Below are 12898 nucleotides of genomic sequence, written 5' to 3' on the forward strand. Positions count from 1 at the left end.
TTGTATGAATTAACCAATGATATAATGTACACACTAATATAAATTTAAATTTCTTTGATTTTAAGGTTAATAATGTATAATCCAACGAATAATTATTGATGAAAATTCAATTTTATTTACTAACTTCAAAATGCGTAAACAGAAAGAGAAATCCCACCCCTTGCTTCAGAATATTGATGATCTTGCTCATCTTGAAATTAGTAAATCAATTTTTGGCAATAAAAATAAACGAAAAAAGCTCTAATTTCTTGGACAATAGATTATTATTGGAGTTCGGAAATTCTGAAAATTTTCAGAATAAGCATAATGTAAACTGACAATTTCACTCTGATGTAAGAAATCATTCCCACAGAAAACTTTTAAATTTCGAGGTTGAGAAAAAGTAAAAGTGTTATTTTCCTCCAAAGGAGGGGGCGAAGCAAACAAATTAATTGCCAGACAATGAAAGAAAACGGGATTAAGCTGGTATAACGTTTTAATACTTACTTTTGAGGCCAGATCGCAAAAAAAAATTAATGTAAATGGTCCAGAAGAGAAGCTGTTCTCTGCTGCTAAAAAATTCCTAAATAAACACGAAGTTTGTTCACTTCTAAGCGCGGTAAATATACTAAGTACAAATCTTTAAATGGATTCTTTGGCCTTGCAAATGGGTTTTTGTTTTTTTTCTTTCTTTTTTATGTGTGAGCATTATATTACTGTTATAAATTAAATTGCAAGTCCATTTTTCATAAGTATACATCAAACTTTGAAAATTTGCCCTTTCATGTTCTTTAGCAGCAAAAGCTTACAGCCATTCTTTTTTTTAATTATAATAAGTATAACCATTCAATTGTAGATAAAACAGTGATATTAAAAAAAAAAATTAATAGAATTAAGCTATAAAAACTTACATTGTGCTGAAATTGTTACATTAAAGTTCTTCAACGCAGGAGTGTAGGTACACAAGTGGCCAATTTCATGTATACATATTATTATATATGTACAGAATTATCTATATACAGGGTGTACCAAGCTATATGGATAACGACTTTTTCTCGGAAACTAAGATAGCTAGAAAAAAAACTAAAAAATACGTGTTCCCTTAGTTTTTTGTTAGGAATCCAAATTTACTTTGTAAATTTTTTTCGGTGCTTCCAGAAGCGAGATACAGGCACCAACTTCATTTTTTCAAATGGGAAGGTGTGGTTTTTATTTCAGAAATAGATTCCTCTATTTTTTTTAAAGAAAAATTTACTTGAACGGTTTTTTTCTGTGAGCGATATTTTAGAAGTTAGGAATGAAAACATGATTCTTATAAGAAATGATAAAATGATAATATTATAACGGTTTTATTATAAATTTTACTCCTCATTAATATTACAAATCATGCTCGAAATGGCCTCCACCATTAGAGTTGCATAGACATGCTCTTTCCTGCCAATTGCCCCTTACTGCCAAAGAAATAGATTCGGCTTTAACCGACTTACAGGTATCTATTATTCTCTGCTTTAGTTCATCTACAGATGCCATCCCGACTTGATTCTGATACACCTAGATTTAGAAATGCTTTTAGATAAGCAGAAATAAGGAAAGAAAGAAAAAAGTTATGAATAATCACCTTGTTTTTCAGGTATCCCCAAAGGAAATAGTCCGGTGAGAGAGGTGGCTACTGAATCGCCCCCCGTGTCGATATAACACCATCAGGCATGTAAAGAGATATCTCGATAGGCAATTTGATGGGCGTGTTATATGGCGATTCAGTAGCCACCTCTCTCACCGGGCTTGACACCTATGGACTATTTCCTTTGGGGATACCTGAAAAACAAGGTGTTATTCATAACTTTTTTCTTTCTTTGTTTTTCAGGTATCCCCAAAGGAAATAGTCCATAGGTGTCATGCCCGGTGAGAGAGGTGGCTACTTCAGGGACACCCTGTATATGAATCTTTTCATTTTAAAACTTGTTTTTGTTCGAATTATTACCGTTCTTTTGTTATCATGGTGTTGTTATTTCATTTTAGTGGAATTAAGATATAAAACTTACATTATTTTTGATCAATTTAGTAGAGTTAATTATCTTGGTAATATTTAGCTTGGTAATTATCGCATTACAAGAATCTTCTTTCTTATACACTAATTTATTTTGTTCACAAGGTTGACATGAGGATTTATTTCAGTTTTAAGACGATTTACCACCTTTCTATAAGTTCAAATAAAAAAAAAGAAACTGCATTCTCATGTGTCTAACAACAAAAACTAGAACTGTACTTCTTCAATAGTTCTAACAAGCACCGTTAGATGGCATCAATATAAAGTTTAACAGTACAAATTATGCATTTAATATATTTTTTTTAAATTTATTTTATAATTGCTTGTTCTTCATTATTATTTTATTATATTTTATTACAATTATTATAATAAAATGGAAGATGATGCATTCTATATGCGTTTTACTGTTTCCTTTTTTTTATTTTAATTTTCTTTTAAGTTTAAATTTTTCCCTTGGGAAACATAGATGGTTTTTCATTATTTAATTTAGCAACATTATGCTACTTTACGTTTTAAATATTTGTGATTGGATACGCAGAAGAAAATAAACGATGTCAATTCTATGAGCTATTATTTGTGTGTACTCAAATGAAAAATGAAAAAAAAAAAATGAATGCTGGTAACTATACTTACTAAAAAGTCGGCGAATATTCAAAAGAAACACTCACATAAGATTAAAACAATGGTTTTTCTGATATTTCTCATTGATCATTGAATGCTTGAGATACGCCATGAGAAAAATACCGTCCTGAGACTTAATGGCTAAAGATTGGTGTACAGGAGTAAGCCCAGCAAATTATTATTACCGGTTCAACCTCTTGAAAAATAACAAGAAACTTACCATATCAGTTTTGTTCACTTTAGAGAGATCAATATACAGGGGGTGGACAAAAAAATGGAAACACCTTGAAAAATCATCAAAATACTTTTGTGGAAACTGAGTTCTGTACATGTCTATTGAGCTCAATAGTGATTTTAGGAGCTGTGGTCTTGCGATCAGCTCTAACAATTCGCTTTAGAGTCCGACGGTCTCTCTCAGACAACTTCGACTTTCGACCAGACCTGTGCTTGGCTGAGGACGTTTTCCCTTCTCTTTCAAAAGCAGTCATTACTTTTGAGACATTACCTCTTGAAACGCCAAATATTCGGGCACATTCTGTTACACTGCCATTCGAGCACCAACAATTTGGCCTCTTTGAAAGTCTGAGAGGTCTGCCATTTCTAGAAGGTTATAAACAATTTCTTTTATTTTTTTTTTAAAAAAAGGTAGCTTAAAAAACCATATCAAATAACAGAATTTAAAAAAAAACATTAAAATATGTCAAGTTTTGATTGATTTGAACATGTTCAAACATTATGATGCCAAAAGTCGTGTTTCCATTTTTTTGTCCACCCCCTGTAGCTTTAACTCCATGATACGGTCTTCGTTTGGCTAAAAGAGAAACCAGAAGTCGATGTGAAAATAGAAATCAGAGGAGGCTGGCTGATTTGGGTGCGCAAAATTAATTATCTGTACAGCAATTATTTATTTTGTAGTTCTTTTATACAGTATTTGAAGATATTATAGGTCACCAAAAATACGGAATTTGCAGATAAAATTGTTTTAATCACACACACAATTATCTGGGTTATTAGTTTTATGTGACACAGATCTAGAGCTAAGTGTTTTTTATTCTAGAAATAGCAATAATAATAGAAATCTCAATGTATTTTGCGCTTTCTGCTGTGAATTGACATAAGTATTTTACAAGTCAACAGTAGTACTACTGTTTAACAACACCTCTATTCATTATCAAAAGTAAGTGAATATTTTATTGTTACTAGATGTTTAAAACGGATCTTTCTCTATTAGTTTTCACTAGGATTACAAAGTTAATTATCTGAAGAGCGATTGGCACAAGATCCGTCAAACCATTTACGCCAATGTCCGTAATTTATCTCCATTGGAGTATCATCAACAAATGCAGGAAAAGTTGCTTTGTTTCAAATCAGACCTGTCGTTTGTTGCTTTCTTCTATGTAAAATAAAAAAAAAAATGATATGAAACACTGTAATTTTGTGGGGCCAACCTATAATTACCATAATTTTGCTATAAAAATACCCGCTATATTTCCCACCTCAATCAGGAGAAACATTTGTAATATGAAATTACCTATTTTCAATACATTCGCTTACTTCTTCTACAGGTAGATAGATCAATCCGGCCTTACAGCAGAAACGATGTGCAAGTATATTAGAAGGGGGTAGATTCGGAAATAAAAGTACAGCTTTATTACTGATTTTATTTAAAACAGTTACGAAATAAATACGTCAATAGATTAATTAATAATTACTAGATTTACATTAGATAAATATTTACTTTGACATATATATATTTATATACAGATGATAACTATAAGATAAATAATAATAACGTCACCATCATCATAATAAGTATACTTAATCTGTTAAAAAGGTACACCGAAAGCAGAGAATAAAAAGGTAATTGGTACCAAAAAGTAAAGAAATTAAACGGTCACTGGGAACTGTTAAAAAAAAAACAAATAAAAAACATCAATTTTTGAATAATTATAATTAATTATGCTGTCATTCTTTTTTAGTATTTTTAATTTTTTTTTTTTTTAAATTTTTTCGTTTTTTTTTTTTAATTTATTTGTTAAGAAAATAATTTCTAAATTTAATGTCGTGTTCACAGCAACATATATATTGTCTCAAGGTACATAAAGTTCCAATCATGTTTTGTTTTATCATTTTGATTGATTCGATTTTATTTATTAAATTTTTACAAAGTGTCAAAAGGAAAACACTTCAATGTTTCTTTGGTGGATGTAAAGATAAAAGCATAAACTGGCACAATAGAAAGTTTATTGTCTTATATTGTTAATGGAAGGTTTATTACAAATTGTTTTAATTTTTACTTCTTTTTTTTTGTTTTACAGTAAGGAGTTTACACATAACTTTTTATTTTGTAGTTTAATCTGTATTATACATATACATAAATATAAATAGAATGGCTGGAGTTTCTTTAATTTTTTTTTTTTTTTAATTATTTTTATATGTATGTTAAATTGTGTGTTTATGCCTTGTATATTTTGTAATCGAATGTTTTAATAGATTATAGTCTCTGGATATTTTTGATATAATTTTTTTTTTTTTTTTAAATATTCTGTTTATTTCAATGTCTCCTTCGTCCAGAATTTTCATGCCTATTTCTAGATCGTCCTCCAACTTTGGGCAGTCTTCCACCGGGCATTTTACCACCACCTCTTACCCCTGTAAAACAAAATTAAATTTGAGTTTATTAAATGAGATTCAATTTAATGGAAACAGAACACTGAGGCGATAAAATGGCCTTAGTAGTCACTGCGCCTTAAAATTTATTTATTTTAAATTAGTAAAGATTATGTCAAAATCGAAGGATTTTTTATTAGACTATTGCTGATTACCTGAAGGATAACCTTGATACTGGGTAATCAGAACGAAAAGTCAACTAGCAAAACTAAAATTTCTTTCTTGAACCCAATCTTGAAAAAAGGGCTAATCGTTAAATATATATAAATATGTCTGATTTCTGGCAGCACTGCCGAGTATCAATACATTTTTTTTTGGAGAACTCGAAGAGTTGGTAAACATTCCTACAAGATAGGAATATGAAGTGATAGCTGGATAGACCTACACACTGGAAAGATAGCTAGAACTAGCTGGCCTGTGAACTCCTCCTAACTGAATCTCTTTTATCAATTCCACGCGACTGGACAATTAATTGCAGAATCAGTTACTGATTCCCAGACATAAATTATTCCATAAAATGTTTCAAATAAAAATATCAGGAATAATAGCTTAAAAAGTGTTAGGCCTTTGTACAATTAAGAGCTTTGATAAAATTGCCCAAGAATGTTTTGAAGAAAATCGTCCAAATTTTCTGGAAATAGATTCTTATAATTTTTTAAATATTAGAAAGCTAAAAAAAAGCTCATTTGCAATAACTTTCTCTTTGAACAGAAACTTTTTTCTAAAAACCTCAACATTATTTCAAATAATGCGTGGACAGAGCATCTGCATTCTGAACTATAAGTTCCTCTGTCTCTCTCTGTGCCTTCATTTAATTTCTGCAACATACGCGGCATCTCAACTGTGTCCTAAAATTTTTTAAAAAAATGATCATTTTTTTTTAACTATTGACCGTAATTTATATAATAAAATTTTCCTGAAATTTAAAAGAGTTTGTGCGAAATAATTAATAAAATCCACTAAATTTAATACGCAAAAAGCACCTCCGCTCAATAGGTTTTCTTCAAATCTGGAATTTTGCTTACATATTAATCATGTAATCCCTAATTGGTTCAATATGGGATTCAATATTCTAAGAATGGTTAAACTACAACTACAAGCTGGTTAAAGAAAGGCAAACTTAGTCCGTTTCAACAAATATGGTTACTATGAACGAAGCCGCAGTTGTTGCGCCAAGCAAAAATAACTATCTTCTTGAGACAGAAGCTATCTCAATCTAACCAATTTCTTGACAACAAAGTAAATGTAAACCTGATCAGATTCTTTTAGGCAAATTCTTCACGAGTTGGTCCATCATAGAATCGTTGTTGTTTAGAAACTTTCAGTGGACCAGTAATTAAGTCGTAAAAGCCGATTAGCTTAAACTGATAGGAAACATCTCCAGTTACAAAAAAGTAATGATGGCCCTAGATGGCCAAACCATTGATTATTATCAACCACCTCTACTGTGAACAGCTGGAAAATTGTGTGCAGGTTTTTCAGGGTTTAAGGAGATCCATACTTTGAAATTTTTCCAACCACGACAAGTTTAATAAAAACTTACCTTCCCTTCATACAACAACCATCTCAAGAAAGAAATACCACCAGATTATCGTTTGTTTCAATCAATAGATCATTTCTTAGGATTCATCAATTCGTAGGACTTTACAGATATAGTTTTAAGAATTCTTTGCTTCTAAATCTAAGAAATGATATGGCGTGGAATCCAATATCTTGCCAGAAGATATATCACACCTTGTAGGATACGATGGAATAATTTTGAATATTTACCTTAAGTTATTAATATTACTATTAATTTTTAGCGAGGCAACAAATTTTTAGGAAAGAAAGACTTTTTTTTACTCACTCCAGTAGTTGTTATCTCCTACCAAAGGAAAACTATGAATTCCTGCATCAATTCAAAATTGTAACGAACCAAAATGGTTATCTATCTTTGTTTATTCGTATTTTTGCTTGAGATTTTCTTGAAGGTAGCATAGTAATAATGAATTAGAAGCAGGAAACTAAGGAGACATCCAGTCTCCCGGTGCTTTGTAAGAACCTAGATAGTTTGTTTAACTTACCAGACACTAAAAACTCAAGGAAGGGAAACCTTTATCTCTTCCCGTCGGAGATTCTATATCATGGTTGAGAAGTGCTAAAAAAGGACAAGTCCTTGACTGCAGGGCAAAAAGCTATATTGCCGCTGCTTTATACTGGAAGAAAATTATGTAAAATCCCTATCAAAAATTTTAATTCAATTGAAATTAAACAGCTGAGGTAATTTGAAACTAATAATTAGAGACTGTGCGTAGTACTAGTGTTCAACCTGATTTTTTGTTTCATATCCATTCATGAGTGAAATGTCTTAATTTTTTTTAAATAAAAATTTATGAACTCTCAAAAAATTACTTAAATTATATAAGTAAAAGCTTAAGAAGAATTTACATTGATTACTTCGTTCATGATGTGCGCACAACAACGTGACAGATTTTCCAATTCCCAGGCCATTTACATCAATCCTTTGTCATTCAATTACGGTCAATAGTTTAATTTAACGGACACTATAACTGATGTTCTAGAGTGGGTAGAGAGAAATATCTCTTGTAAAGTTCAGTCAGTGATATTGCACCATTCTCTTTCTTTATCCTTTCCTCTCTCTCTATGTTAGGGTCCAGGAATGCTAACAACGCTATCTTCTCTAAATTAGAATATCTTTCTCTAAATTCTGACAGACGTAGTTGTATAAAATGTTTTCATTTTTATTTTTTTTGTGAAAATAAATGTGAAATTTTCTAAACTTATATCCTTGTAGCACCAAGCTTAGAATGTTATTTGGAATTGTAATTGTTTTGTGAATTTTAATTACAACGGAATTAGAGCGAATAATTATACAAGGAATTTAGAATTCCTCTGTACAATTCATTTTAATGTTCATGAATACAAGAGAGAAAGAAAGAGCTTTGTAGGTATATGTGTATGTGTGTTTCAGAAAGAGAAAATCTCGTGATATTAAGAGTCTATTCAGAGTAATATGTACGTCACAAAGTTATTTATTATAACTTTAGAATTATTACATCCCTACAAAATTCAATCTAGAATTTAAGTAGAAATGAACATCGAAGCTGTTAACATATTCTATTACTTTTTTCCCCTCCTAACTCCTTAGTACTATTAAATTCATTTGGGTATCCGATACTCTAATGGGATCCCTACAGAAACCTAGCAATAGGAAATAACACGACTGATTTTTTGTTTAACTCTTCAAGTTTTTCAACTTTCATCAAAAGTGGGTGGCTGTAATGATAAACTTGATACCACTCTTTGCACTCACTTAGAGCCATAACGTTTGACTTAAAAAATTTTTCACGAAAATTCATTTAAGTGTATTTCTGTGGAAAAATGATTATTAGGTTCCTTTCTTAAATGTAATTTTATTGTAATGCAAGTTCGCATAACCTTTTGGAAATTTGAAGATAATCGGCTGTCTTTCTAAATACTAGGCTCTATAAAAGTTATTATTTAATGAGTTATTCTAAACGAAATTGCGAATAGGAATGACATTGCAATGTCTCCTTCAAATTTCCAAAGGTTTTCATTGGAAATGGATATAACGTATGGTAGGCATCATAGTTTTTACTTTTTTTCAAATAATATTGATTTAGTATGGCTCTACGATAGCTAGGAAGTCATCCACTTCTTTAGTGACCTTATATTATTGTAATAATTAATTTAATATTATAATTACTCCAATTTTTATTTTTAACTGAGGCTTTTTTAATATTGAAGCCAACTATCTATTTACTGCAAATTCTAAGATTTTAGAAAATTTAAAGATTAAAGTACACTGTAAAGATTAAAACTGTAAGTACACTGTAGTTTACTTACAGTTTTACCAAATTTGTTACTTATGTGTAGTACTAATTCAGTTTAAATCCAATCACATAAATCTACTGGGTTCAAAAGCTAAATATTAGACTCTTGATTTGGAGTGTGCCAGTAGATATTATGTCCCATTCAAATAGTCGGTTCAATTGTAAGTATTTTAAGAAAACTAAGACTGTGTCTTACGGTTTATGAAGTTAAGACTGAAAAAAAAAAAAAAAATCCATGCAGGCTGAAGCTAAACTGGCAGAATTTACTGGCGAAATAGGAGTAGTCGATGGTTGGAACAAGCTTAAAAGCATTTCCCGTTGATTTTGGAAAAGAAAATAATGCGGAAATCAATTCAACTTTGAAAAAAAAAAACAAAACTGAACAATAGGTAATTAAATACAATCGACTGATGGTTCGGTTGGGTCATTCAATGTATCGGGAAAAATGTTCGCGTGTTCAGTAAATGATCTGAAAAGAAGTATGAAAGCACTTAATTATATATAATTTTTTTTTTTTCAATACTTAACACCCAACATTTTAAGTAACAAATATATGAAGTCTTAACTTATAATTAAATTAGCTATTCCCCTTTTTATACAAAAAAATATTTCACTAATTAAAAAATACCGGTCAAAAAAATGAGAAGTGGTGGGATACCTCATACGCCGGTTGTCCTGAGATCGCCTCTTGAATGACCAAGCCAGTGAATCTGGGAGCCATCCGCTCCTCACCAACGATCCTACACAATACAACCCTCTTTCTCGTATTTTTTTGTTTCAATAGTAATAAACGCAGATCTACGACCCGGGCCCGACAATTACATTCATGCAAAACTAAAATCTAAAAGTACTTCATACGTCGATTCTTAATCTTACTTTTTTTTTTACTAATTTTTTATAAACAAACAACTAAATTACTAACCAAAATATCTTTTATTAATTGGCGAATCGGCAGCATCATCTGCAAATTGTGCTAATGAATCGTCATCTCTTACGCCACCAAATTCATCGGCCGCAGCTTCTCGTTTAATTCTGGTCGGTCCTTCTACGGTTGGTACACTTTTTTTCTTTCTAATAGATAACTTACTGGCCTCGTCTTGCATTACTTGCGACATTTCATCTTTATCTACATCATGGTCATCATTATCTTCTTTCATTGACGACATTTCACCATGATCTGGTGAATCAATTCCAATTGGCAAACGTCCTTGTCTCAGAAGAGTTGCTACATACCTAAAATAAAGCAAAGAACCAGATGGCTACAGTTAAAACTGATTTAAAAAAACAATAGAATTTCATTTATGTTGAAGGATTTTACGTTCAAGGCACAGATTTCTCTACAATTTCTATACCGAAGGGTTGCGGAAGTTCTTCCTCATCATTGTCAACTCACGACGCCTTTGAGCAGCAAACACTGTATTCCAAAGTCTGCTAACGGCAGATCTACTTCTTCACTATGTTTTATAATTGTTTTGTAGTTACATTACATATACCTACGCCAGACTTGTATGAAAAAAAAGCAGCAACCTCTAAAGGAGGAGGTTGTTGCTGACACCATAGAGTCTTCGTCCACTTTACAGTAATTCTACATTCTATTACCTGAAATGGAAACTAAGGAAGTTCTAATAGGTCTGTCACTACATAAGCACTCTTAAGGTATTATTTGCAAAGTTAGCTGTTTCAATATATCCTTCTTAAATCCATGTTTAGATAGGTTTTACAAATACGTTTCATTAAAAACCTATACATTAATAGTTAGATACCTCCTTTATAATCAATCGAAATTAAATGAAGTGAGTCTCCTCGTTGCACAAAAAAATATTCTGTATATGAAAATGGCCAGCATAAGGGTCTACGACATGTAATAAATTCTAAAAAATATTAATGAAAAGTTCATACAGTAAAATTGCGTTAATGATATTAATAAAGTGTTAATCAATTGTTGGTTACCTACTGATATACAATGAAGATTTCTCTCAGTTATACCCCTCTTTTAATTATTTACATTTTAATATGAGCTTCGATAAAATTCGTTTAGCATGTCAGCTCCGACTAGCCAGTGCAAAAGAAATCAAAATCTTTACAAAACATTTCAACTGTGCCATAGACTGTACCGAAGAATGTCACGTGTGTGGCTGCCAAGAAGCCGAAACCCTTCTTCATGTACTTTGGCAATGTCCAGCTTATCAACCACTGAGAGATCTTTATCTGAAAGACTACAGCTCCGATATTCTTCTCATGACCTCACAAAACTCCGTCAGTTCTGTTTATCAGTACTTTTTAAATGTTATAAAAATTCGCTCAAACATTCTCAATACTTAATTAATTCTTTATTAATAACTCATTAATAACTTAGATTAAAAAACAAATAATTGTTAAATTAATAACTATATTGTTTTCCGATCTGTTCAAGTTTAATTACTACCAATTTCATTACGGTAACCAAAAGAAAAGTTAAATAAATTATTTTTATTTTACCAAGGAATTTTGATGTTTTGGTAACTAAAAGAAGTGATATAATTTGTATTTTTACTTAAATGTATATTTATTATATTTATTTAAATCATTGCAAACATTATTATTGTAATAATTTATCATAATCAACAACATGATACTATTAGCTTTTTATTTTCATATTATTATTTTTTTTACTTTTTAGTATTACATTTTCTGTAATCTCAAGTATGTTTTAAGTTCATTTCAAAGTAAATTTCCTTTCCATAAATTGATATGTAAAATCTTTTTTGTTTCTCTTTAAATTTCATTTCAATTTAAAGGTTGTGTGTAAAACCATTATGTTATTATAATCTAGATGATAGTGACAAACTCTTGTAAAAAAAGTTTAACTTTTGTACAATAAAGATTAATAATAATAATAATAATAATAAACCTACTGATATGTGTACTTTTTGACGTTTAATCAACCCTTATACTCAACTTTTCAAACTGTAAGTTTTTGTTAAAGAGATATATATTTACATAAAAAGTCATAACTTACCTTTTAGACATTTCTTCGCCTTCTTCATCAGGAGCGTCTCTTTTGCCAAATTTCACAGCATATGGAAAATCTCTGTTTCTTGCCAAAGAGCCAACACTTCTTTTGCCGCCCTCTTTGTTGTTAACAAATGGTATACCGTGATTGGCCACAAATGAGCCAATATGACGTTTTCCTTCACCTAAAGGACTTGTCCTGTCTCTCAGCAACGATGGGATATTTCTTTTTTCGTCATCATTTTCATAGCCACCTTTGACCGCATTTGGAAGATTGTAACTACGTGCTAATGAAGCAACGGATCTCTTCTCGCCAATACCATATACCTTAAGCAAAAAAAGAAATGAAAACTCTTTTACATGGTCAAGATTCAATTTTCAGATTTGTATTTCCAAAAAAAAAATCAACTAACTTCACTCATCAACTGTTCTAATTCCGCATCAACCGTCCTCTTCTGATAATAACCATTCCTAGCTAATGAAGCAATACCACCTCGTTTGTCTTCATCTTCGGCAGGATAGAATGAGCTTTCTTCGTCGTCTTCTAGGAAATCATGTGTTGTAGGTTTCAGGTATCCGGCTCTTGCTAGAGATACCACACCTCTTTTGTCCGGTTCTTCCTCGAATAAATCGTCACGTAAGGCGTCAAATTGCATTCTAAACAATGTAAAATACATATATACACAAGGGTCAAAGTGGAATTAATAAAGGCAGCAAGAGTGGGAATGGATTAGCT

At 31.0% G+C, this 12898-nt stretch overlaps 1 protein-coding gene across 1 annotated transcript in view; it reads right to left on the reverse strand.

Annotated features, from left to right (window-relative positions):
- Positions 1-5157: 5157 nt before the first annotated feature.
- The window catches only part of Nplp1 (Neuropeptide-like precursor 1), a 291237-nt gene continuing 283496 nt past the window's right edge, over positions 5158-12898 (reverse strand). Inside the window, exons 3-6 of the mRNA XM_074135529.1 lie at positions 12576-12819; positions 12170-12489; positions 10094-10404; positions 5158-5299 (exon numbers count right to left, since the gene is read on the reverse strand). Coding sequence (XP_073991630.1) covers positions 5202-5299; positions 10094-10404; positions 12170-12489; positions 12576-12819 — 973 coding nt within the window. The 3' untranslated portion in view covers positions 5158-5201. The remainder of the gene's footprint in view (positions 5300-10093; positions 10405-12169; positions 12490-12575; positions 12820-12898) is intronic.

This window comes from Rhodnius prolixus, unplaced genomic scaffold, assembly GCF_049639745.1.
Source record: "Rhodnius prolixus isolate KJV_2025 unplaced genomic scaffold, Rpr scaffold_5, whole genome shotgun sequence".
Taxonomy (NCBI): Eukaryota; Metazoa; Arthropoda; class Insecta; order Hemiptera; family Reduviidae; genus Rhodnius; species Rhodnius prolixus.